Below are 26,903 nucleotides of genomic sequence, written 5' to 3'. Positions count from 1 at the left end.
AAACTGTATGTGCGTATCATGAGCTGACCTTGAATGAAAGGGCAAAGGGACCTATTTTGTCACCAACCCTGCTCCCACCAAAGAGTCACTTCACTGAATTACAGAATCACTGCCTTCATCCAGCACCTCACAGACAGTGTCATCAGCACAAGACTTGAGTGACAATACAGACAGCCCCTCTTCTTCCCAGTGAGGCCCCCTTCCTTGTGCTCAAATGCTCTCCTGTCCCCTCATCTGTCCATATTCCCCTTGGGTTTGCTCCAAACTTCTGCTCCCACCTCTGATTACAAAGGACACTTTAGAATATAGAAGAGGTAAGATCTCTTATTCATGGAAACAGAATACTCATCACCTTGGGAGGTGCAGAAGCTAAAAATATTCATAAAAAAGGATTTAGGTAAATTCATGGATAAAAGAACTCTGGTGGTTGAAAGGGGAAGGACAGAGGGGGAAGGATGGAACCGTGAGAGGAAACCTTGAGCCGAGAGACAACCACGCGTGGCCGTGAGCTTAAGCCCACAGGTGTGGACTAAGCACTTACCATGTGCAAAGCATGTTTCTGAGCCCAGGCGACAGGGAATAAAAGAGACAAAATCCCTGCCTTCATGGAGCCTGTGCACCTCAGCAAGGGGGTCTGTGGAGCCAAGGCTGGCTCCTAACCTTGACGACCTGGTGCTCTTGGAAAACCCTCTGTGGGTGTCCTGTCCAATAAAAAGGTTCAGAAGGCTCTCGTTGTGGCTCAGCAGGTTATGAACCTGACTAGTATCCATGAGGATGCAGGTTTGATCCCTGGCCTCATCTAGTGGGTTAAGAATCCAGCATTGCATGAGCTGCAGTGTAGGTTGCAGATGCGGCTTGGATCTGGCATTGTTGTGGCTGTGGCGTAGGCCGGCAGCTACAGCTCCAACTTGACCCCTAGCCTAGGAACTTCCATATGCCAAAAGTGCTGCCCTAAAAAACAAACAAAAGGGTGCACATGCACACACACAGAGAGAGAGAGAGAGAGAGAGAGAGAGAGAGAGAGAGAGAGGAGAGAGAGAGGAGAGAGAGAGGCTCTCACCGCACTTGGCTCCAAAGGCAGCTACGCTAGTCCCCTGCCTATGTGCTAAAGCCCAAAGAAGATTCTGGCTTTGGAAATCTGAGAGAGGAACAAATGAATAAAAGTGGATGGTACCTTTTGAGACCAGCATGGCAACCAGGCCACATACAGGAGCCAGGCAACCCAGAGCAGACACCCTGTCCCTAGGGTCAGGGCAGAGCAGAGAAACCCAGTCAGGGAATAAATGGAAAAGTGCAACCTCTGGGTGTGGTCCTTCAACCATGTTCCAGAGCACAAGTCAAGAGTTTTCCAAAGTCCTAAACTCATCAGTCTCCTCCTGGGACCAACACTAAGAAGCACGTAGACCCAGGAGTTAGTCACATACACTCTGGAGCAAGAGTGTCTGTGTTTGAATCCCTGTTCTACTGCTCATTAACCTTGGCAAGTTGCCAAAACTCCTTGGGACTCAGTGGTCTCATCTTTTAAATGGGAACAATAATTATAACAGCCTCATAGCATGGTTATGAAATTAAAAGAGACGATAACATGTAAAACAATTTAAAAGTGTCTGACGCTCCGGAAATGTGAACTGTCACTATTATTACTTTTCCCATCCATAGGATCCTGGAGGCCCCCTTCCAGGCCATGGCAGATTCTCGAAGCCACATAGTTGTTACATAAATGAATAGCTTAGAAGCATGAGCTATCCTAGTCTAAGGTAAAACCAAAATGCAACCACATTTCTAAACATACACACACCAATGCTTATACATGCCTCCTTTCAGTGAGGCAATGATTTTTTTTAAATCAAATTAAACCCAAGCTGATTTTGACTGCAGAATATAGTTTTGAAAGGTGAAGGCAAAACAAAGGGCAGGTTTTTCCTTTTTAATAATTGTCCCTGGACCTCTAGAAAGACTGGCTGAACGTCTGTCTGCCAGAGAGCTGAAACAAATAAAAAAGAAAATGGGAACTAGAGAAGTTGTTTAGGCTGATGGCCAGTCAGCACAGCAACTAAAAGAGCCAAAGTATAAATGGTCCTTTACAATCAAAACGCCCTGGAGTTCCCGCTGTGGTACAGGGAGTTAAGGATCTGGCATTGCCAGAGCTATGGCATAGCTTGCAGCTGCAGCTCATATTCAATCCCTGGCCAGGAACTTTCAAATACTGTGGGTGCATCCAAAAAAAGAAAAAAAAACCCTAGTATTTACTATTCTCTTAAATCTGAAGTGGTGGAAAGGGCACTGATATTAAGATAGTAAGTCTAGGCAGGTGTTAGCAGAAACACAAATACATAAGGTAGATGAGGAAACAATTAACTTAGGAAAAACCGTCCTGCCTTCAAGCTTAAAACCGAGCAGGTAAGGTTCTGGATTTGTTTTAGGGATTTTAAGGGTTTGGTTTGGTTTGGTGTTTTGGCTGCACCCAGAGCCACAGAAGTTCCCAGGCCATCAAACCTGCACCACAGAAGCAACCTGAGCCACAGCAGTGACAACGCCAATCCTTAACTCCCTTGTTTTGTTTTTTAAGGGTTTTCTGTTTACCGACTGTAAGGAGGTGCCAAGATGGGTCCTACACCACCGCCCCTGTTCGCAGGCTTGTCCACACCCTGCAGCTTGTCCCCGACCTCTGAGCGGCACACATGCCTCACTAATAACGAGTTTAGGGAAAAGAAAAGGAATAGAGTCACATACTTGTCAAATGCCTGCACTCCCTGGTCCTTCTCTCCCAGGAGAACAGAGTTCATCAAGCAAGAGGCTGAGTAAAAACTGGAAAAAGAGACGCGCGTTCTTACTGATGTATGGACGCTTGCCACAAAGTCTGGCCTATCTCAAGGAGCCACTTTCCTCTCCCATATCTACCTGGTCCCCTCCTAGGACAAAGACAAAAAAGGAAAAACAAAGACAACTTCCAGATAACTATGCTTCTCACAGCTGGGCAGTCAGGAGGAGGAAAAACACCTTTTCTAACTTCCTCTGGTGCTAACTGAAAACTCTGGACTTTGGGGAGGCTCTTAGAAAAAGGTTAAATATGAGACTAGATAATGATACACCAAGGGACTCGTGTCAGGGTTGTTTGAACACTACTCAGAAGCAATTGCTGTTGAGGGCTGGCGACCACTTTAAAGAGGCCTGGAAGCAGGCGAAGTCTGCAAGGAGATGCCTCTGTGGTACCCTGGCAGGAGCAGGCAAAAGACTTCTTATTTTGCACAAACATCCTTGAAAACATTTGTTCTCCGTTCTTTAATTCAAAGATTACGAGGTCCTCATATCCAGTAGCTATATCCTATATGTGGCATATTTTCTTGCATTGTTCTTTGTCTTAAAAAGGCATAGCTTTATAGACACAACAGTACTCTCCCTTTTCCTTCGTTGCTATAGGGTCTCTGGTCTACGTCTTTTTTTTTTTTTTTTTTTTTTTGTCTTTTTGCCTTTTCTAGGGCCACTCCTGAGGCATATGGAAGTTCCCAGGCTAGGGATCTAATTGGAGCTGTAGCCACTGGCCTACACCACAGCCACAGCAATGCAGGATCCGAGCCACATCTGCGACCTACACCACAGCTCCTGGCAATGCTGGATCCTTAACCCACTGAGCAAGGCCAGGGATTGAACCTGCAACCTCATGGTTCCTAGTCGGATTCGTTTCCACTGCACCACGATGGGAACTCCTGGTCTACGTCTTTAGACCTCATAATTCATTTACTTTAAACACAATGTCAATTATTTGATAGTGTCGTATCAGTAAGCATTTACTTCAAAAGTCCTATTGGTACAACTTAACAATTAGTATGTAACCCTTTCCTGCCTGTAAAGCAAGATCATTCCCCTTCTTACAAGTTGTAGTTTTACCCAAAGCATCTTGTACTATCCATTACAGGGTTATGAATAAACAGCCACTAATGCTACCTGATTGGCTCACCGTCCCCTGGTGCTTTATAATGATAACTAGATAGTATATAATTACGCGGTCCCCAGAAGACACTTATAATTGAATCACTGGGCATTTTGTGAATGTTTGGGACAGCGATTAGAGGACCACAAAGTGATAGTATTTCTATCTCTCCTCAGCTAGAATGTAAATGAAGCACCCTAAAATTCAATTACAAGAGTCCTTTAGGTATTAAATAATTATAATACAAATCACATTAGGGGGCAAGTTTTTTTTTAATTGAACAGTCCCCATAGCCCTTGAAGATATTTCCTAATACTTTGTCAAACAACACAGATGGATTTTCAGATTCACAGTTCTTCACCCAACTGGAAGAACTATACCAAACACAGAACATCAATAGCCTGTTTCTGCTTTTGCTTTGCCACCTACTTATTTGGTGACGCAGTGAGTGAGCTGAGTCTCACTGTAGCTCGACGTACCCCCTAAACATGCCGCCTAATTTTATACTTGCATTATTGTGCAAGTATAACATGGGCATAAAGATATTTACAAATGTAACTCAATGGAGTTCCCACTGTGGCTCGACAGGTTAGGACCCAAAGTTAACTCTGTGAGAAAGCTGGTTCAATCCCTGGCCTCGCTCAGTGAGTTAAGGATCCGGTTTTGCGTGAGCTGTGGTGTAGGTTGCAGACGTGGCTCAGATCCCTTGTTGCTGTGGCTGTGACGATTCAAACCCTAGCCTGGGAACTTCCTTGTGCTGCAGGTGCAACCATAAAAAGAAAAAAGAAAAAAAAAAAAAAAACCTAATTCAATGGAAACAAGGATACTTTGTCCATTCAAATGTTCACCTTTTTCTTGCTTTTTAGGGCGGCACCCTTGGCACATGAAGTTTCCCAGGCTAGGGGTCTAATCAGACCTATAGCTGCTGGCCTACGCCACAGCCACAGCAACACCAAATCTGAGCCATGTCTGCGACCTACACCCCAGCTCACGGCACTGCCGAATCCCTAACCCACTGAGCAAGGCCAGGGATCAAACCCACAACCTCATGGTTCCTAGTCAGACTCGTATCCACTGCGCCATGACAGGAGCTCCGAGGTGTTCACCTATTCTTAACACCCCCAAATGTCTTATCATTTCTTAACTTTGCCCCTTCCCCTTGTCTCCTGCTTTCCTTTCTAGCTGTTCCCCTATTTGTCCACTCCCCCCCACAACTTTCTCTACCAGCTTTCCCTCAGGGTATGGGAGAGGCTGGAATAGTTGTAGCAAAGCCTCTAGGAGTGGCTGTGGTTGGCTCCTTGGTGTTCAGGGCACAGAAAAGAAAGAGCCAAGTGTTTTTCCTTCCATCTCATCAAGGGAGAGAAGGTAAAAAGACTGCTCCCCCAACTCAAGAAACTCATGAAAGTAAAAGTCAAAATACCTCTCCCCTGACAGTAACTGGTGAAAACAAACTATCAAGAAAAGATTGAAAGGATGTTCACACCATCAAGGAGCTTCTACAACCCCACCAGCAAGTAAACAGCAAAAGGGACCCTACCCGTTCCTCCCAATGCTCTGAATCATCCAGAGCCGGGCATCAACTCTCGCGCCCAGAGTGCTACAGCCAGTGCCCGGCCACTTGCAGCACATTTGTGACAGATCTATTTTCTTCCACTTCAAACAATTTTCTTTTCAAGGCCAGGGATCCCAGTGTAAAACGAAGGCTTGGAAAAAAAACACCAGTTCCCCGAGAAGAGCATTCAAACATAATCTCTGATTAGTCATTAGCAGAACATTGCAGAAATAAATAAATATACATACACATACATATGTATGTCTTTTTCCAGGAGATTCGGCCTTGGGAATGACATCTGTTCATGAGAAAAAGAAATGTCCTCATCCCAACAGCCGAACACAGCCTTTACGGCTGTTCTGCAAAAAAGGGGGTAAAAAAGTCCCAAGGAGATCAAGAATAGGGCGCCATTTGGTGCTCCCCAATCGAGTACCAGCACCACCCATGTTCTCCTTTCAGCTCCTGAAATAAAAATATTCTCACGCACGCAGAGCACAATAGCACGGGCTACTGCCCTCCCTCACGGAGTGTGATTCTCTCGGAGGCTTGCCTTCTGCTCTGTTTGCAGGCACCACTCTCCCAAGGCCAGGGGGCCCTTCTGCATCTTCCCTTACACTTCGGATCAAGAGGAAAGGGACCAGAATGAGTGACCCTGCCTCCACAGAGGTTGATGTCATCAAGGATTCAGGATGACTGCCCAACGCCGGCCGAGGTGGGGCAGAGTCATGGGGCGGCCAAGGAGCCCCTTCTAAGGAAAGTGGAGTTAATCAGTCTTTTTATGCACACACACATGCCAGCTTCACACATTTGAAAAATAAACCCATGCTAAGCAAAGGGCCTATTTTAGCATCATCTTATAAAAACTAGATAGACGGGTAGCAGCAGCCCTCCTTTGGAGCAATAACACTGGCCCTCACTTCCTTGCTGGTTTTAGCTTGTCCAGCCTTAAGAATGAAGAGGGAATTGCAAAGTGCTTCTGAAAAGAGCTAAAAACAAAACAAACGATGATCACTCTCCCAAGAAGGACTGGGCTCTGATGAATTAATGCATCCGTAATAATTCCTCGGCATTCCTGCAGAAAATGTCCCTTTGGTAATGTAGCCCCTGGGCTGCTGTGGGAAAAAGATCCCAGTTTCTCCTTGCTGAACAAATGATCTGATTAGTGTCCAAAATAAGGAGGCGTGCACGCTCCCCAAGCCTGAGCTTTTCCGAGTGGCCTGAGTCAGCCACCGTACAGCACGGCTTGGCCTGGAGCCAAGAGCCCTCCTGCCAAGGAGACTACAAGTTTCTGAAGAGCCACCACAGGCCCGATGCCGGGAGAGTCACCCAAACAAAAGCCGGCCACCAAGTTCAACAACTGGCTTGCAATGCACCATATGCTCCACAATATTGTCCTGCTGCAGCAAGGGGCCTGTGCGCGGGTTCCCGCGTGCTGCACAGCTGTCAGCCCAGGAGCCGTTTTATCATGATTTCCACTGTTTTATTACTTTTCTGGGAATTCAAATCAGTGTAACCGCGCTTGATGCACCGGGTGAAAAATGGTGTCTCCCTCCCCCTCCTCCTTCAACCTAATGAATTGCCTTTTTTCATATCAAAGAGTAATGAGCACCAAACCACATAATATTTATTCATGGAACAAAAGACAGAGGAATGGAGGGGGTGGGGGAGGCAGAGGCAGCTCCTGGGTGTGGAGGGAAGAAAAGCTGGACGTTTTAAAGGCGTTCTTCACTCTGATCCCCAGCGACGGTGGGTTCCGTGCACAGGGAAATGCAAACCCTTCCGCTCTCCCCAGTCCCTTGGAGCCCACTTTCCAGCTAGACAGACCCTGGTCTGTGCCCAGAGATCCTGCTGCCAAGACTGTCGGTAACCAAACGTAAGGCACCCCCTAGACCTGACGGTGAGCTGTCTACACATTTTCTTTCTGAGTAAACTTTCCCCAAAGCCTCCTCTCTTCTGTCTCATGAGCGTTAAAACAGTATATTGCAGAACAGTCTAGATAGAGCCCTTTTTTCCTGGCATCATCCTGACCTCCATTGTGGACGGGGCATGACTGGCCCAGGGAGAACGAGCCGGAGAAACCATGGCGACCCCGGAGCCTTATCTGCTCCTTTCTTTTACGTAGATGACCTAATTTTTACCTGTTCCCCCTCCCTTCTTGCCATAGTCAATCTCTCGCACTCTGTTCCACAAGTTTTCGATCCAGAAAACAGAAAATAAATATACAATCAGACAACAGGAGGAATAACCTCACCCAACCCCTGGTCCATATCCTTCTTTCTAGACACTGAGACAGTTTAATTGTCCCCTTGGCAAAGAATCCCTAAATTGGGAGGGGGCAAGAAGGACAACTAAGCCAAATTAATGCTGAGTGAACCATGTTTCTTGAAGGACAACTCCCCCTCTGGGCGCAAGGCACCAAAGCGAAAGGAAAACTCTAAGGTAAGATGGCTATTAAACAAAGGTCCCTCCAAGACGATACATGCTCATGCTAAGAGAGATTAAAAGGCGCTGAGAACAACATAAGGAATTTTTAACACCAGTGGCTGAGTTGCTATTTCTTCCTCTGATATCATCACTCAGTATCTTTAATTTCTCCATTTAAAATTCTGTGTTGGCGTTTCCCCTGTGGGGCAGTGGGTGAAGGATCCTGAGTTGTCTCAGCATCGGCTCAGGCCGCTGCAAACCCAAAGGTTCACTGCCACCCAGCACCGGTGGGTTAAGGATCTGGCATTACCTCAGCTGTGGTGTCAGTCGCAGCTGCAGCTTGGACTTCATCCCTGGCCTGGGAACCTCCATATGCCAGAGGTGCAGCCAAAACAGAAAAAAAATTCTACGTTGTTATACACACCACTATATATAAAATAAAAGGCAATTACCCACTGTATAGCACAGGGAACTATAGTCAATATCTTGTAATAGCCTGTAAATGGAAAAGAACCTGAAAAAGAATATATATGCATATATTTATACATGTGTATGTAAATATATAACAATCATTTTGCTATACCCCAGAAACTAACACAATGATGCAAATTAGCTATTCTTCAATTTTAAAAGCGGTTAAAAAATTCTGTGTTGAGGAGTTCCCATCATGGCTCAATGGTTAATAAATCCAACTAGGAACCATGAGGTTGTGGTTCGATCCCTGGCCTCGCTCAGTGGGTTGAGGATCCGTGAGCCGTGGTGTAGGTTGCAGACGTGGCTCGGATCCTGAGTTGCTGTGGCTGTGGTGTAGGCCGGCAGCTACAGCTCCAATTAGACCCGTAGCCTGGGAACCTCCATGTGCTGTGAATGCGGCCAGTAAAAAAAAAAAAAAAAAAAAAAGATTTTTTTTTAAACTATGACAGATATATTTAAGTTCTTCAAAATCACACAGTAATGCACTTCTTCCTCTAACCTGGGCCACCAAGATGGTTGTGAATTTTAACATTGAAGAATTTACCCGGACAATTCCCCTCAAACCTTGTATTAGACTCCCTTGCTTAAGCAACCCTCTTGCTTCCTCCTTGTACAGTCTCATTTCTGTAAGTCTGTCAAAGCTAATTATCTCTCTTCTCAAATGTATTGCTCTTCAGTGCATCATCAACACATATATTACAAAAAGTTGAAGAAAACAGTGACGTGTGCGTTACACTGTGAAGGAAAAGACAGACATAAATAATTATTCAGAGTATCCACTCTCGGTTAATAGAGGCATGAAAATGGCATTAGGAAGAAGGGACGGGATACCAAAGCCAGCCAGTCCCCTCCCCCTTCCATATATGGTTGTCCTCACCCCCACCAGCCAATACCAGAAACTCCTACACCATCACTTCAGGGTAGCGAGGGAAGCAAAATTCTTAGCTTGGCAATCCTTTGACATTCCAGGCCGCAGATAAACACAGAGCCTACCAAACCGGTAACACAGACAACTGGCACCTCGGCAGAGGGAACAAAGCCACGATTCTCCCGGGCACACACTATCATTAGGCTCCTTTCCTTGAAACTATTGTTACATATTTCCCAGTGTTCCAACTTCAATCTCAGACCCAGACCACAAACGTCAAGGTAAAAAAAGGCCCCTGAATGATTTATATCAGTCCTTTCACTCTAAAAACAGGATCAAACGCGGGGGGGGGGGGGGGAGGGAGGTCCATTTGAATTTCAATAGCCAGGGTGCCAAATATCCCAGCTTCTGGAGGTTCACCCAACTTTGCCACCCTCCAGGTTACCACCATGACAAGGTCCAAGTTCATCACAGGCTCCAGACTAACTCCACTCTAACACATACCATCTGCCAAAGAGTTTTTTTTTTCCAATATGGTTAGTCCTTGTTGTGACAGTTTTTTTCAACTATCCCTTCCATAGGTTCTGAGAAGGAAGCAGCATGAAATCCAAATCTGATGTCATTGTTTCCATGCTTCATTGAAGAAAACGAACGTGTTTTTAAAAATCCAATAGCAGCTGCAAACCCTTTAGGAATTCCCAGTTAAACTGCAAAGTACGTTCTCAACCATTTAGCCGTAACAACTTTCTAAACTGAGAAAGTTACTCCTTTAGAGAAACCACCCTGTTTACCCAACATCAGAGCGTCTCCTGGGGAAGGGGCTACTGCAGGATGTGAAGAGAATGTTACACCCGGGAGGCGCTGATCTGCACACACCACTGTGAGGAAATACCTGAAGTGATTAAAGATAACACCACCTGCACGCGCTGCAAAGGCGTCCCCTGCTACAGCTACATCTCTGCTCCCGGAGGCAGGGAGGAAGGAGGGACCAAAATGCCACAGTGGATTAGAACTGGGGACAAAAGGAGCACAGAATAGAAGATAGGAGCAGGCACGGGGGAGGTATGTTCTACCCGCAGGGCACTCCGGTATTGTGAGCACTCAGCCACTCCGAAGCCAAAACTCAGGGATGAACAATTAAAACAGTTGTATTTCTTTAGTCTCCAGGAAATTTTGTCGGGCTCTGACAGAGGTCCGATTTCTTTGCATAAATGTTAACATCAACCTCAGAATCGCCTTGGTATGAATTTATCTCCGAGGTTATTAAACTCTCTTCAAAAAGAATGAGTCTGAAACCCTCACTTTTTGTAACACGTGTTTTTTTAAAAACTCCATAATAAGTTAAGACTTGATTCTCATCATGTATTCCCTGGAACAAATCATGTCGGGACTCTTTCAAAAAAGAAATGGAAAATGCTTTCCAAAAGGAATTAGAACCTAGAAGTTTACTGCAGCCTAGCTGCAATCTCACCAGCCTTTGGAAAACAGTTTTAATCTAATAACTATAATCAGGAGCTATGAAATAACGAATATTAAAAACCGAGAATCATTTATCTGTCCACAGTCAATGCAAAGGTACATGTTATACTTGATGCTAAATGCTAGGCAGTCGTCCACCTTGTAAATACGTGAAAGTCGCCCTTCAATGAACATTCCAGGGCTAGAAGATAAAAGAAACAGATCCAGGAAAAATCCGAAGCAAACGCAAAAAAAGTCAGATGACACTGCTCAGAGGGACAGTAGACTGGCAAAAACGAAACTTCACTGTTTCAACTTGGCTGTCAGCAGGAAGAGTCACAGATTGAAGTTGCACGGCGTGACCAGCGCAGCAACTTTAAGGATGTCTTCGACGATCGGCCTGGCTGGCCTAGTTTCAAGATTAGAAGTAAGGTTCTTATTTTATGTGCCCAACCAACTCTTGCTATTTAAGCTACTGAAGCAGAACATACCTAGCTGTCTTTAGACCGAGGTCCCCTCCCCTAAAGGCTGCACTGAGCACACAGCTGCATTAGCTGAGCTGGCCAAAGGAGCTTTTCTCACTAAGATGCTATGCGGTGCAGCTAAATGGCAGAAAATGGCTGCTGCTAATCAGTTTCTAGGCCATCAATTGAAGCAGAACGCCTGCTTTACTGGACTCACTTGGGAGAGAATGACCTCTAAAGTTTAGGCTAATCACCTACATCTCTGCCCTTGGCTTCTTTCTGTGCTTCAAATAACCAGCCCTGCACATTCTGCACACGTTTCCAGGCCCTGCTGTCGCTGTGACCAAGATGAAGACATGAGGTGGTGGTAAAGGAGATGGGTGAAGAGGGACACAGGGGGCTAGAAGTTCACAAGGGCAGGGGACAGCAACGTGGGGGATCCTCCCTAGAAAACAGCAGGGCCGGCCAAGGACCAGTACTTGCGCGTGGCTTAACGTGGGCTCCTGTCCAAACGGATCGTAAAACCTAAAGGGAGGTCAGATAGGTGAGGCTCACTCCTTGGGAGGACATGGTTATTTGGAAAATACAGCTGCTCACACCACCTTTCCAAGATAGAACCCTGCAGTCAGGTGAAGGCAGAATAATAGTGAAGCCAAGAGTGTGGATGCTGGAGCCAAACTGTTCTGGCTCTGTAAGAACACTGACTGTCGCTCTTAGTATCCGGCTGCAGGGCAGTTGCCATGCCAGAAGTAAATCAATATGACCAAGGAGCCTTACGGAGGGCAGGCTGGCGACCACGTCAGCACCGGCATGTAGTGAAAACCGATAGGACTCCTCACTGTCGAAACAAACGCTGAAAGGCGACTGTTGAGGCAAGTCCGTTTTGATGCATTTTCTCCAGCTGGCCGGGTCAGCAGGTTGTTATTACCATGTTACACAGATGACTGGATTAGTCAGGGTAATTGAACCTGTAGGAAGTGGCAACTTACAGACCTGTGATTTTTATGACCACTCCAAACTGCACCCACTGCCACCCCAGGGACTGCGTCGCCCACCGAAGTACCTTTTTACACACAAAGCCATGCAGGTCTGAGAAACACAAAGCTCAGGAAGGATAAAAAGAGCTACAAACGTGTTCAAGACAGTGCATGTCCCACTTTCACAGCATAAACACGGGCTGGTTAACGTGATTCCTATTAATTTCGCCACCGGGACCAGATGAAATGAAAGAAAGTCACTCCTGTAAGATGCATGGCCAGATACACAGCCTTTAAAAATGAATCGAGTTCATCATAGACTGCCAAGACCCATACCAGTCACTCAAGTTAATACTTTTTTTTGAAGCCCGATGTTTCAGGAGACCCAATTATCATTTGCCCTAAAATGGGCTGTAATAAGACTCAGGTGCTATGTTAAACCATAGTAGATTCAGAGATGGGGGGGACTTCGTCTGTTTATACAAGTTACATACACAGAAAGAAGTCCAAATCTGTGCTACAGAAACGCTCACATGGGTACAGGGATATATAGATAAGGATTGTTCATTGAAATTAAGTAACAAAAAATGAGAACATTAGAGTCTCTCTCAAAAGGAGATCACTGGATAAATTATGGAACATTTATGTTACGGAATGCTATAGAAGAGTTTAAAAAATGAGTTAAGGATCTAAGTGTTGTTTTGGACAGGTCTCCAAAATCCATTATGTGGAAAAAGTAAATCTCAGAACCCTATGTACAATATGATTCCACATATGTAGAAAAAGAAACATGATATTCGCTATACGGTAAGCAAAAAGAAGAAGGTCTCAGAGAGATTCTCAACTATGGTAATTTCTGAGAAGGGGGGACACTGAAGTCGAGGAATTAAGTCACCATCTACTCATTTTCATTCAGCAATTTATTCCACAGATATTTAGGGTTCCGCCCATGTACAGGTAGGTCTTGTTCTACCATGAGAGTAATAAAGATGAAAGTAATAAAGAGCCAAAGTCCCTGTCCTCTTGCATCTGGTATTTTTATATTGTTTAAAAGTTTTCTAATTTAAAAAAGAAAAACGGTGTCATCTCTTCCCCAACATTTCAGCTAATTGAACAACTTTTGCTGGAACATCTTCACTCATCAAGACAGCCCATTTCATCTGTGAACAGCTTCAATTTTCAGATCTTTTTTTTTTTCTACATTAAACCAAACCTTGCTCCGAATAACCGCCAACCGCTGCTCCCGACTTTATCCCCTTGAGGCCAGAAGAGCACCTCTAATTCTTGCTTCACATGACAGCGCTTCAAATATTTTAAGCAAGCAATCATATCATCCCCTAAATCAGACTAAACATCTCCAGGTCTCCCAGCTGTTCTTCATGAGACTTGGTTTCAATCACTGCACCTTCCGCTGGCTTCTTTCTAAACGCTCCCCCACTGAGTCTAATTCCCTCCAACAGCTCGATGTCAAGCCGGGATGGTGACACTACAAGGGTCACCTAGTCCAGAAAAAGGAAAGAGGGCCATCGGCCTCATTTTCAACCACCATCCTTTAATCTTATTCTCTAGCAGACCACCTACTCCTCTCCCCTCCACAATGTGACTTTTACTTGAAAAACAATGAAATAGATGTTGCTGTAGAAAGCAGTGCATATGGAAAGCTACAGGTATAGAAAGCTTGCAGGAAAATACGAAGCATTCCGTACCCTCAGGATTTTCCTAAACAGTAGGTTATTAATGGCCTCCATTAACACGTTCTCATAAGACCACAAAGAACATTTCATACAGCTCATCTGAAACACGAACCCACACTCTGCCCTGTGAGTCCAAAGAGAGCAACGACCCAGGTTCACTACTGCATCCCTGCCCCTAGAAACACCTGTGTCCAGTTGGTAGCAGCTGCTCCATACCTAGCCCTGAGACCCTGGCTTATGCATGAGTGAAATGAGCCTCAAATCACTCAACGGTGAGTGTGCACGAGGGTGAGAGGCAAACAAGTAAGTGGGAGGAAAGTAATTCAGAAAAAGAAGCCTGGGATTTGTGCAACACCATCAAGTCTTTGGGACGCTTACATAGATTCATTCATTGGAGCCTAACGATCAAGTAAGTAAAGGTAAGAGGAGTGACCACTGTTCACCGTCCCCACCGGACACCAGGAAGGGAGAAGCCGGATGACACATGGCCAGTGCTGAGAGGCGACACCGCAGCACTTTGCCGTCTTCCCAGGCACCGCCTACCGCAGAGCAGCACCCTCCTCTCCCCACCCTGTAAGTAATCAGAGTGTTTGTGAAAATCTGTGAGGAAAGCCACACTCTGTATTTTCAACATTCTAGGGGAGCTCCTTGATGAAGGCAGGGTTTCTCAACAGCAATATAAGACTGATAGTTTGAACAGGGTGATTTCTTGGTTGGGGGTGCATTGCGGGATGTTTAACAGCAGTCCCAGCTTCTACCCGCGAGACAGCGGTAGCACCTCTCCAGCTGTGACAACTAAAAATGTCTCTCCACATGGCCAAATGTTCCCCGGGGTGGGGGGGAGGGGTCTCCATCAATTGAGAATCTCTGATTTAAAGGAATCCTATAGTAATTCATTTAAATGGCAGAAGTAGTCATTTAAGGGAGCATGGAAATATTTTAGGAAATGATTTTTTTCCCAGATGCAAACGATAAGGCCATTAGCTATGAAAAATATACATTTGAGCTTTAGTAAGGTTGCAGGTTCAGAACAGACTACTAAAAGCATATGTTATCGCCAGAAACTTCCAGAGCGCCAGGATACTATCAGTTCAGCCCAAATGAGCAAAACCAATCACCTCTCTTGCCATCCATTCTATCTCCCTTGCCATCCATTCCAGGAGATGACTCCAAAATCCACATCCCCTTTTGCCTCTCTTACTTACCACTAGAGTTCCTTCAAGCTTTTTACTGGGTACCAGTCCCTTTAGATTCACTCTCAATCACTGAGCTACTTGCAGCATCTAACAAACAATCAAAGAAAAATAACCCACCACTGTGAGAATAAAGGGCGCTAGGAGAGCTTGTCTTTTAGAGCTGGGCAATCCTTTTGAGTCACAGTTACATCCCAGGTTGAATCTGCACAAATAGACTCGGCACTTCAGCCTTTTCCTTTGAAGGGAAAGAAGCCCCTGTCCTGACCTGGGTTTTCTGGAGGTAGAGAAAGATACTGCAAGCAAGAAGGGGAGAACTACCGTAATGTAACCTAGTAACATCTTCACACACAGGCACAAGAGAATGTGCTGAAGACTGGAGAGTCATAACACGAAACACTGCAAAAACCAGATTCTACCCACAGAACAGAGACTTTAGGAGTTAGAAAGAAAATCAGTCTAAACATTTCATTCAAGCTTTCTGTGTTTATTAAGACATTGCTTAAGGAAGATGAATGTTAGTTACTCCTATTTTAAAAGATTCTACTTCAGCAGAAAGGTCATTCCAACCAATGGCAGGTCCAATACAATTAAAAAGAGGTGTTTAAAGTATTCGTAAGAAGACGCTTTCCTTATGTCGGAGGAAGTACTGCAGCCCTTTGAGATTATTATTAAAATCCCCAAGAACAGTATGCGCAGCTTGTGATTTAAAAAAAAAGAAAGAAAGAAAACCAAAACCAACTGTGAGTTCCCATTGTGGCTCAGCAGATTAAGAACCTGACATAGTGTCTGTGAGGATGCAGGTTCAATCCCTGGCCTCGCTCAGTGGGTTAAGGATTTGGTGTTGCCACAAACTGCAGCGTAGGTCGCAGATGTGGCTGGGATCCCATGTTACCATGGCTGGCATGGGCTTGCAGTTGCAGCTCCAATTCAACCCCTAACCCAGAAACTTCCATATGCTACAGGTACAGCTGTTAATAATAATAATAATAAATAAACTGAACCAGAGTAGTAATTTCCTTTTGCTATGCACATGCGTATGGTGGCTCTCAGGGAATACTGTGCTTCTTTCCCAAATGGAGTTGATAGCCACAACTCAAATGCCTCTCGACTGTTTAGCAGATGGAATAGCCACGTAGACTTCTTTAAAAAGTGTGCTCCTCTGATGCACAGAATGGAACCCTATGATCTGGATTCTTTGTTTTGTTTTGTTTTGTTTTTGCCACAAGAAAGTCCCAGGCCAGGGATCAAACTCATGCCAGAGCAGTGACAATGCTGGATCCTTAACTGCTAGGCCACCAGAGAACTCCTGGAACCCTATGGTCTCAACTGCATCTTCTGAGTAATTTTATCCAACCCTACTTCTTTAGTTCTTTAAACTCTGATAGATTCAAAGAACAAAAAAAGTGTTTTGTTTTGTTTTTTTTTAAGTTAAGGAAAATTAATTAGTTCTTGGTGATGGCTGATTCTCCAAAAGCTCCATTTCCAACTCACAAACATGAATAATGAATTTGGAGAAAGACTCTATCTGAAAAGCAAGCTATATTTTTAATGAAAATTTAATTTGGGGGAATCCAATAAGTCGGTGTGGGCATGTGTAAATCAGCTTTTTTTTTTTTTTTTTTTTTTTTTTGCAGAAACCAATATCAAATTAGTTTGAAATAACAGGAAAGCAAAGCATATTATTTTACTTAAAATGTTACAGGAAAGGGGTATAACTCAGCCCTAAACTGTTGAGAAGTCACTGGCATCAAATTTAATGCTAATTAAAAAACAAACACCTGTTACTCTCTTAAAACTAACTTAAATAATACTGAAAACCTACGAAGAACATAAAACATTGTCAAAGTCTTGGATGCAAGTGTGTTATTTAGCATTTTAACTTCTATAAGCACTAGGCCAGTATTGTCGAATGAATGAATGACATTTTAAAATTCAGTCTATTCTCTATGATTTTGTGCTAACAAACAGTAAATGGCATACAAAATCAAACCCCAAATAGTCCAAAATGACTGGTATCTTATCCAATTGTTTCCTTAGTTATGAGAGGAGAAAGCGTCAGAATTAAATTTCTCTTATTTCTTCTTTCCACTCTTTCGTAAAGGTGCTAAAAATCAGTGAAAAGACCAAAAGGTCGGCAACAGAAGGGAGGAGAAAAAAACAAGGCCAAAAGCTGGATCTGAAAACTCAATAATCAGCCTCTGCATAACAGAGTGAAAAATGCAAAGCTATTTGCAGGAGTTAAAAGACAGACAGGAAAATCCTGGGACTGAGTTTTAAATATATTCCTCTGTTTGAGATTCTGATGTCTGATGGATTTCACAGTTCTCTATGATGAGTGATGCAAAAAGAGATGACAGAATTTAGCCATCTTAAGTTCAAGAATATAGTACAGAAGTGTCAATTAATAAACATGGAGCACTAATCACAAGCAAAACTCCCTAAGTGACATCAAATAAAACATAAGTACGTCAACAGAGAAGGAAACTTATGCTGAGACTATGGGAAAGTACAATCAAAGGATTATGTTCATTGATATGATGTCAAATGTAAGAAGTAATAAGAAAAATATGGAAAAATTAAAGAAATGCCTGATTTAAACCAAAACAAAACACATAAATACCTCAGATGTGTCCAAGAATTACCACGTAGTGTCCAGAATGGTCTATTTTACGAGATTCCTTTTATGGTAGCCGCACTAATGAGACAGAGGAGATTCTACCATTATTACTGCAACCAAATGGAAGAACTCTGTCAGGAAACGCTTTTAACAACAGCTGGCTATTGGTTTCATAGAGGTATTTAGAAAATAACTCTATATAACTCCATTTTAATGTTTAAAATCCTCATCCTTACAGAGGTTAGTATACCACGTTTGTGGACTGTTCACTTTCCTCGTATCAGACAGCAGAAAACCTACAAAGATTCCAAAGCTTTCTCTTCGTATGAAAAGGCAAGACGGAAAGTATCAAATATGCTATCTGCCTGAAAATTCAGCTTTCCCTGGGAAGGAACTCAGCCTGAAGAGCATTTTGCAGATTAGGATTAATGATTAACTGTGTTTCTACTTTTCTGATTGCTGGCTGCCCGATATGAAATACATCAACTAAATACTACAACTACAAGACCATCAATAACATAATTAAACATGAATTGGAGCTTGAAAAAAAAATGCTTCTTGAGAATTTAAAAGAAAAAACAGACACTTGTGAAGCACAGAGAAGTGAAATTTCAAAAAAGTTTTCACAAACTTTTTGCGAAAAAAAGCCCATACTCTGTGTGGGCTCTGGAAGGTTTTTCAGGAGACACTGTCAAATCCCATGACAGAGGAGAGCAGCAGAACAGGATAAGCCAAAGAAAAGGTTCATAAGGAAGTTTTTAAAATGGTTTGACGTTACAAGCTTGCCAAAAAACCTGGATACAAAGCCAGTAATTTACCTTGAGTGAGGTAAGAAATGAGAAACAAGATTCATGTATAAGGAGGTTTAGCCCAGGACCAGTATGTTGGCATTCCTGGATCTCTTCCAGGAGTAGATGAGAATATTTCAGAGAAGTCACAGTTTTCTCCAAGAGTCAGTGATTCATACCTTTATTTTCAAATGTATTTTATGTGATAAACTCTTCTGAGCAGGAATCACTTCTATTTATACTGTTTCTAAGCTATGTATAAAGTAAGTACACTCTGAAAGTTACGATGGTGCTAGGAAGTAGCAAGGTCACAAAAACACGTGATTTATCCAGGTCATACTTGATAAGTATAACGAAGACAATTTTGAAATTCTGAAGACGGCACTGTCACGCTTTTTGGTATGCCTGAATGATTACGCCTTTGTTGAGTCTATCTTCGGCTTGAAAATGAACTTGTCAATTGGAATTTATCTTAAAATTTTAACCAGGGCTTCAGTTCCAAGTAGAGAGAACGAACAATGTCTCATCCTGCTACCACAGGTAATTAAAACTCTTTTAGGAAAAGACATCTTTTCAACTGAGATTCTCTAATAGGTGAAATCAATATTTCCCAACAACTTTTGGGGGGGAGGGGTGGGGATGAGCCTTCTGAATAAATAGGGTGTTGGGGAAAGAGTCCTTTGACCACCTGCCCAGAAACTCCCTTTCACCTGAGGTACAAAACCCTAGCCTGGGCTAAGCATTCTCTAACAGGGCTATTAGGGACCCATAAGAACCCAGGCCCCTCCCAGCACCCTGGAGCCAAGGAAGATTTTTATTGCACCTCACCCACCCTGCTTCCAGTTTGCTTGTTTGTTCTTCATGCTTATGCTTGTAAATATATAAGCTAAGAAAACAAATCAAAAGAGGTAAAGCCTTGATTAGACTGCCTTCTTAACCCAAGCCAAGCAGAAAGCGAACTAATCGATATTTAGTACTTTAGACATATTGGCCCTAAGAAGGTAAACAATAGCAATGAAACAGAAAAGAATCCTATTCACCTTTATTTTTATCATCACCATTATTATTATTGGCTCTAGTTGATTATTGTTTTTCTTTAGAGCTTTCCAAATAGAGACCTCAATCCGAGAACTAAATAGCTCTGAGCCCACCCCCCAGCCCAACTAAAATCCAGCTAAAAAAAATTAGCTGATCTTTGAAAAGGAAGGTCAACATTTTCTTTGCCACTTGTTTTCAAGATTTTATCTCACACACAGGCTAAGTTAAAATACACTTTCATGTCAGGGGCCAATGTAAAATTATAAACTATTTTTAAAGGAACAATAACTTGTAGAGAAGGTTACCTTTTTTTCTTCCCTTTTTGTTGCATATGGAATTTATAGGCAACTCTTTGCTTAACATTTAAGATTGCTTATTTTCATTACACTCATCACACACACTTCCCACCGATATTCGTGGAAGATGCATATGTGAAGGGCAGTTGAAGCTAGAATATATTCCTGCACATAGCCTTGGCATTTACACCAATCTAATCAATAGACTAAACTATTATAAAATTGATAGAAAAGTGTTATTTTCAGACCATCATTTTTCAAGTCTGGTAACTTGCTGAACTAGGATTCACTGTGAAATTTACATTTTACATCCCATCCATTCAAATAAGCACCATCTTTTCATTTTCAAAAGAAAGCTCTGGCTTGGGCTTGCTACCTTCTTCCAGGTAACCTCAGGATCTTGGGCTTGCTCCCACCTGCGGGTGTACTGTAACCCAGACGCGCACACCCCAGAACGCTCGCTCCACACCTCCCAGATCAGATATGGCACCCTCGAGAGAACACCACCCAGACACTAAAACTTTCTGGCCGGGAAACTCTGCTGCTTTCCACCGCGATCAAAAGCGATCGGCCATGGCTTTTGTTCCAGCGTGGCCCAGCTGGCGAGGTAACGCCACAACAGTCCTCCATCCCGAATGGTCGGGAGAGCCGCCCTGGGACAGATTTTGGAGCCTCACGAAAAAAGCCCATTCCTACACAATCCAAGCTTGTGGGGTGTACAGACACATGAAAAGAGGGCGTAGAGCCAGCCGGCAAGAATGACTTTCCAAGTGCCTTCCAAATGCTACTTGAGTCTTAGGTTCACAAAGTGAGTTTCCTCATCCGTGGAAGGGTGCGAGGGGGGCGGGGAGTGAGAGACCACGCGGATCTGGAGAGAAATAGGAGCAGGCCACGCGAGGCACGGTCAGGATGCTGGTCCGGCCCCGCCTCCGGGTACAATCAGAAAAGCTACAGTGTGCCAGTGGTTTGGGGCTTCCTGTTTGTAAAGCGAGAACCTCCCTCCCTGACTCTATGACTGCCGTTCTTCCTCCAAACCGAGTCCGCCTCTTCTTCGCGCTCTAGGCAGGCTCGGCTGCAGGGGAAGCGCGGGCCCACGGGGCGGGGGCGGCCGTGGGGTGGGGGGCAGGGCCGCGGGGCGCAGCGCCCCTCCCAGCCCAGCGGCCTCCGGGGCCGAGCCCGGCCGCTAAGCGGACAAAGCGCCTCCCGCTCCCTCCCCCAAGGCCGCGTTCCAGAAGGGAGGGGGAAGGCGGGCTCGAGGGAGGTGGGAGAAGGAAAAGGAGGGAGGAGGAGGAAAGGGAGGAGGGAAGGTGCTGCCGGCGGGAATGGGCAGGATCACGGCGAGGAGGGAGGGAGGAGGGGCTGGGTGGCCTCGGAGAACTGGGAGGAGGGAAAGATTCTTGAAGCCCAAGATAAACAAATTGTTCCTCTTCACGTGCGGGGTGGGAGGAGGGTGGGGAGCGAGCGCGGTCTCTCCTCTTCCCCTCCCCCAGGCCGGCTCTTTGTCACCGAGAGCCGGGAGAAAGCCCGCGCCGGCACCCGCACCACCCCTGGAGCCGACGACCCCTAGACCCAGGACGTGCGCGATTTATACGCCGCACACCGAGAGGGCCTCCCGCGCCGCCGATCGAGGTGCGGTCTGCAGGGGGAAACGGGAGAAAGCGCACCGCACCGCTGCGCTCCCAGATTCCCGCTTCCCGCCCCACCCCGCACACGCGCGCAACCCAACCCTGGCGGCGCGGCACGGCGGGGGAGGGGGCTGCAGACACCTTTCCCAAGCTTCCGGCTCCCCCCCCTCCTCCGCACCGCCCCCGCCAGAAAGGAAAGCAAAAGAACCGGAGAGGAGATAGGAGAAAGGATTCAACCCTCAGGGTTAAGGGGTGGGAACTGCCCCTTCCTCCCGGAGAAGTTAAGCCATTGGCTGCTCCTCCTACCTCGAACCCACCCACCCAACCATTTAAGCCTCTTTCACCTCCGCGCTACCTTCCACTTCTCCGGGCTTATCACACAGGCTCGGAAAGTTGGCAGGGAGTGGGGCGGGAGAGAAGCGGAGAAAGCTACATGCGAGCAAGTTTAAGAGGAGGAGGAGAAAGAATCCCCGGCGAAGTTGTGTGGCGGGGACTCTGGGCGCAAGCCCAGGGCGTCGCCCCCCCCCCCCCGACCCCTCCGAGCCGCTCCCCGCTCGACCCTCGGGGCCGCTCCACCTGCCGGGGCAGCCCCGGCTCTCCAGCCGCGAGGGAGCGCACCCGCGCCCCGCATCCAAGCGCGCTCCCGCGGACGCGCGCGCGCAGCCACCCTCGCTGGTTTCTCACCCACTTCAAAGTTCATTCACAAAACTCTCAGACTTTCTCAGCCCGAAGAGGGTGAGCGGAGGGGGAGGGGGAGAGCATCTCCCTTCCTCCTCCTCCTCCTCCTCCTCCCCCCAGGGTTCGAGGGCCTGATGCCCGCCCAGAATCTGCGACAGCATCAATTTCTCCCCGCACCCAGAGGATGTGCTGAGAGGGGTGGGCGAAGGGGGACGGGTCTGGGGAGCCCAGGCGGCAAGGCGAGGGGTCGGGTGGGGAGCGGTGAAGACGAGGAGCGAGGTTTCAACTCTGGGTTCACTCTTTCAAATTGGTATTTGAGAACGGGAGAGGGGGGAAAACTTTTCCAGCACCTCACCCCGACGCTCCTCCAGGCTCCCTCCGCCCCTCGCAGTCGTGACTGGCTTCTCCCCCTCTCGCCCCCTCTTCTCCAAATCTGACAACCCTGACAGATTAACAGGTAGCGGCGACGGCAGCTTTTAGCTCAGGAAAGTTGACGTTAACCCTTCGGCTTCAGCCCACCTCACCCGCCTTGCAAATCAGATCCCCGTGCCCCCGTGTAAGAAGCTCCCCCCCCCCACGCGCGCGCCCCATGCCCGCTGCCAGCGCGCCCTCACCATGATCAGCGTGTGGTTCCTCTGCTCCGCCGAGGCAGCCTCCGCATCTTGCTGGGGTTTGCTCTGGTGCTGTTGCTTGCCGGTGCCGGCGCCGGATTTCTTGGCCCTCTGCTCCAGGGTCCGCTGGTAGAGGCTCACGGTGTCCCGGCGCTCCAGCTCCAGCTGCTCCACCTGAGCCTGCTGGTACCTGTTCTCGCAGTTGACGTGGTGCCGCCGGCAGCCCTCGATGCGCTGGCGGAGCCGCTCCACCACCGTGCTGTGCTTGGGGACCGCCGCCGATCCGCCGCCGGGGCCCCCGGAGCCGCCGCCACCGCAGCCGGCAGCGGGGTGATTGCTACTCGGAGCAGCGGGAGTACTATTGGGAGTATTATTCACACCGATCCCGGCCCCGCCGAGGCTGCTGTTCAGGCTACTGTTGATGCAAATACTACTGCCATTCGCGGCGGCAGCGGGGGCTGCGAAATCCCCCATCCTGCTCCCCGGGCACACTATTTTGGAAGAACTTTTTTTATCCACCCCCTATCAGCCTTCTCCTTGGGTCCAAGGATTAAAATAGTTTAAGTGGAACGCGGGGGAGACGCAAGCACATGGATGGAAACAGCGATCCCGGCCGGGCGAAAAAAAGGGGGAGAGATTTTGGGGTGGTTTTTTTGTTTCCTTTTTTAAACTGTAAAGCTCGAGGGGGAAAAAGAGGGGGGTGTTATCAGAATACCATCAGACACCTATCAACAAAAAGAATCACAACAAACTGAGCCAGCAGCAAATCGGGTTGCAACTCAAGGGGAGATCCGCTCTTCGCCTGCCTTCTTTTTATAATCCATTATTTTCTAATAAATTCCAGGAGATTTCCGGTAGTTGGCAAGCATTTTCTCCCTACGTACCGAAAAACACACCCCATGTACACACACAAGCATATGCCTCCAGTGCGGACACGCGCGACACACACTCACTCCACACCGCATCGGAAAACGGCAAGCTTGCTTATTGCATTTTCCTTCCACAAAAAAGTTTTGGTGTTTATGCCGCCCCGTGTTCTCAAAGTACTTTGGCTGCTCAGTTGCATTTCACAGGAACCTAGATATCGAATCCTCGGGCTGGGGGAAGTAAACACATGGACAGTCCGAGGCGACTGCAAAAGTAGATCGGTGAAGTCCTTTGCAAAACGCCGCGCGGAGAGCAGCCCCTAACGCTCGGCTGGGCTGCCGCTGCCGCCGCTGCTCCTGCCACCATCACAATGATCAACTGCTCGCCGCCGCCGCCGCCGCCGCCGCCGCCTCCTCCTCTCGCTCCTCCACCTCCTCCTCCTCCTCCATGCCAGCGGAGTGATATCAGGACGCGCGAGCTCAGTAAACACGGCAGCGGCGGCGGCTTGGAGGCCGTGAGACAGGCCCGGGGACACCGCGCAAAACCCGGCCCGGACTCTCACCCGGCTGGAGCGGGCGCGGCGCGCACAGGCACCCGGCTCCCGCCTCCCTCCGCTCGTCCTCCCCGCCCTTCCACGCCCCCAACCTCCCTACTACCGGGACTGGGAAGCCGGCGCTGCCAGAAAACAGAGAAAGAAAGATTCTGAGGGATCTTGGGAACGCATCAACTTTTGACCTGTGTGTGTGTGTGTGTGTGTGTGTGTGTGTGTGTGTGCGTGTGCGCGCGCGCCTGTGTCTGTGTGCGTGCGCGCGTGTGTATATATGTGTGTGCGCGCGAGCACGCGTGCGCGCACGGCCAGGGACGCGCCCGGCTGGCTGGATTTCCTTATTCCAAGCGAGGTATCAAGAGAGCCCAAGTTGTTGTTATACATTTATGCATTATATTGCAGAACCGTGCATGATCAGGCAGAAACACTGAAGCTTCACAGCAGTTGTCTGTCATCCCTATCCATGTGGAAAGAAAAAGGCAAATGAGTGGCTCGTTTGTTTGTAAAACCCAGGTAGTAAGTCCTGAATTGTAGTAACGCTGCTTATGAACACGCGTTCAAACTCTAGGCCATCTTAACACACAAATGCCAAATCCTGAACAAAAAGAAATAGGCAACAAAGAACTTGGAATATTATTTAATGCGCGGTACATAATGACTGCTGTTATTAGGGCAATTATTGTTTTACTTACTTGGAAGAAAAATTAAAATAAAGCAAACAGGGACTTGGAGGTGAGACTAACAGTACATTTTAACAGACTGTTTTGAACACTAGGTGCTAATGACAGCAGTAATTAAGGGTCCTTCGTAAATCAGGTGGAAAGATTGCAGATTTCATGGACTAGAACTATAGGAAAAACACAGCATTTCACAGTTTGTCAAAACAAAAACAAGCAAAAATAACAGGCTGACTTTATTGCTAGATATATTTCTTTCTGTTTAAATGAATTCACCATAAGTACAATTAAAATGGAGTGGCAACCAGAGAGAGTAATCTAAACTTTCCACTATCTTTCTGATATTATCAAAAATATCACCAACAACAATTAAGGATCAAATACAATATCCTTGAGTCTGGACTTAACCCATTGCAAATACATAATTGTGAAAAAATTAAAATAGGGAGTTCCCATCGTGGCTCAGCAGAATCAAATCTCACTAGCATCCATGTGGACACAGGTTCTATCCCTGGCCTGGCTCAGTGGGTTAAGGTTCCCAAATTGCTGTGAGCTGCGGTGTAGGCTGGCAGCTACAGCTCGGATTCAACCCCTGGCCTGGGAACCTCCATATGTCATGGGTGCAGCCCTAGAAAGACCAAAAAAAATAAAATTAAAATGAAGAAATAGCGTTTCTGTGATTATCATGAGAACTTGATTGTGAGCTGTTAATAATTAGGCATTTTATATTATCTCAATAAATCTTAGAGAATTAGTTTTTAGAGTAAAAATACACCCCAGTTTTCTAAAATAGCCAGGAATAAAAGAACTTTGGATCTCATGCATTAGTCATGAGATCTGATTTAAACCATCTTCATTTCTTGGCATTGCAGATTAGCATAGGATGCTATTTCTAACCTCATAATGTCAGCAATAAGAAGCAATATTTTTCTTCAATTAATCAGGTCTATATGGTGAACTATATCTTTAACATCCATTTGGGTTATATGGTAAAATGGGTAGCAAAATATTGATTAACCTGGTGTGACCAACGTGAAAAAATATCTTTCGCTAAAGTTGCCATACTTTTTCAGAGGGCTAGTTAGTTAACATACAATCTTCTGATTATCACTAACTGCCCCCCTCCTTCAAGTCTGTGAGGGAACTGAGTTGAGTTCTATAGCAAAAAGTCAGTTCAGATCCTAAAAACACAGAGAAAATTCTAAGAAATTATAAGAAAAAGATATCACAAAGTGACCTTTATTCACATGGTTCACTAAATCATATCTCTATTAATTCAGGAAACATATGGCTTCACTGTGGAAAGGAGGCTATGACTCTGCATTCACTCTGCTGTCTCTTCCCTAGAGTTCAATTCTTAGCCCTCCTTCTACCCCACGCACTCACCTTACGCGTGCAGAACTGTGGTGTGATTTACAGAGGCAGCAAGTTTGAGGGTCTTGAGCACTGGGGCTTCAGTTTTGAGACCTGGGTTCTAATTCTTGCTTTTTCCTATGCCTCAGAATTTATCTTTTAATTGAGAGTTTGTCATTCTGAAAAAAATTCCAATGGTAGCAGCAACATGTATTCCCATCCAGCTGTTTACCTCTCCTATGATGAAAGGAAGCCCCAAATACACAAGAGTTTGCATCCTTCCCTTTGAGGACCAGCAGGTAGAGGGGCTTTACCCCCAGAGCTCCCCCAAAACAAGTGGAGCTATTCTTGCACAACCACAATATCATTCACCGTCTGAGTTTAGTGCATGAGTGGACTACACACAAAAGAACGGCTGGCTGACTCTCTTCATGGGTACATATGCGCGCGCACGTGCACGTGAGCGAGCGCGAGCACACACACACACACACACACACACACACACAGCACCCACCTTTTATCCGGTCAAGAAGGTGGGAGTGGCAACCACAAGCTCTAAGACTACGAAGTGCAGAAAGGAAGGACTGAGAAGCTGAGTGATGGCCAATGGGGGCGGAGCGGGGGAGTCTTTGACCTGTGCAGTAAGTACTCCACTGTGACATACTTGAGGTCAGAAACCCTATCCTAACTGTACAGGATGATGAAAAGAAAGAAGCAGGAAGTGAACACGACTTGAGTCTTGAGCAACGAAGGTGAGTTACCCAGAAT

General features: G+C 46.1%; 1 protein-coding gene across 2 annotated transcripts in view; it reads right to left on the bottom strand.

Moving 5' to 3' along the window:
- Positions 1-23,975, bottom strand: part of MAML3 (mastermind like transcriptional coactivator 3) — a 445,572-nt gene extending 421,597 nt beyond the window's left edge. For both annotated transcript variants that reach the window (XM_021100677.2, XM_084972848.1), the window contains exon 1: positions 22,695-23,975. In XM_021100677.2, the coding sequence (XP_020956336.2) occupies positions 22,695-23,165 (471 nt within the window). In that variant the 5' untranslated portion in view covers positions 23,166-23,975. The remainder of the gene's footprint in view (positions 1-22,694) is intronic.
- Positions 23,976-26,903: the final 2,928 nt, after the last annotated feature.

The sequence above is a fragment of the Sus scrofa genome, chromosome 8, assembly GCF_054392235.1.
Source record: "Sus scrofa isolate SSC_HxYL_T2T_F1_AM1 chromosome 8, Sscrofa_HxYL_maternal_Yorkshire_Landrace_v2.0, whole genome shotgun sequence".
NCBI classification, from domain to species: domain Eukaryota; kingdom Metazoa; phylum Chordata; class Mammalia; order Artiodactyla; family Suidae; genus Sus; species Sus scrofa.
This window is presented reverse-complemented; position numbering and strand designations above follow the sequence as displayed.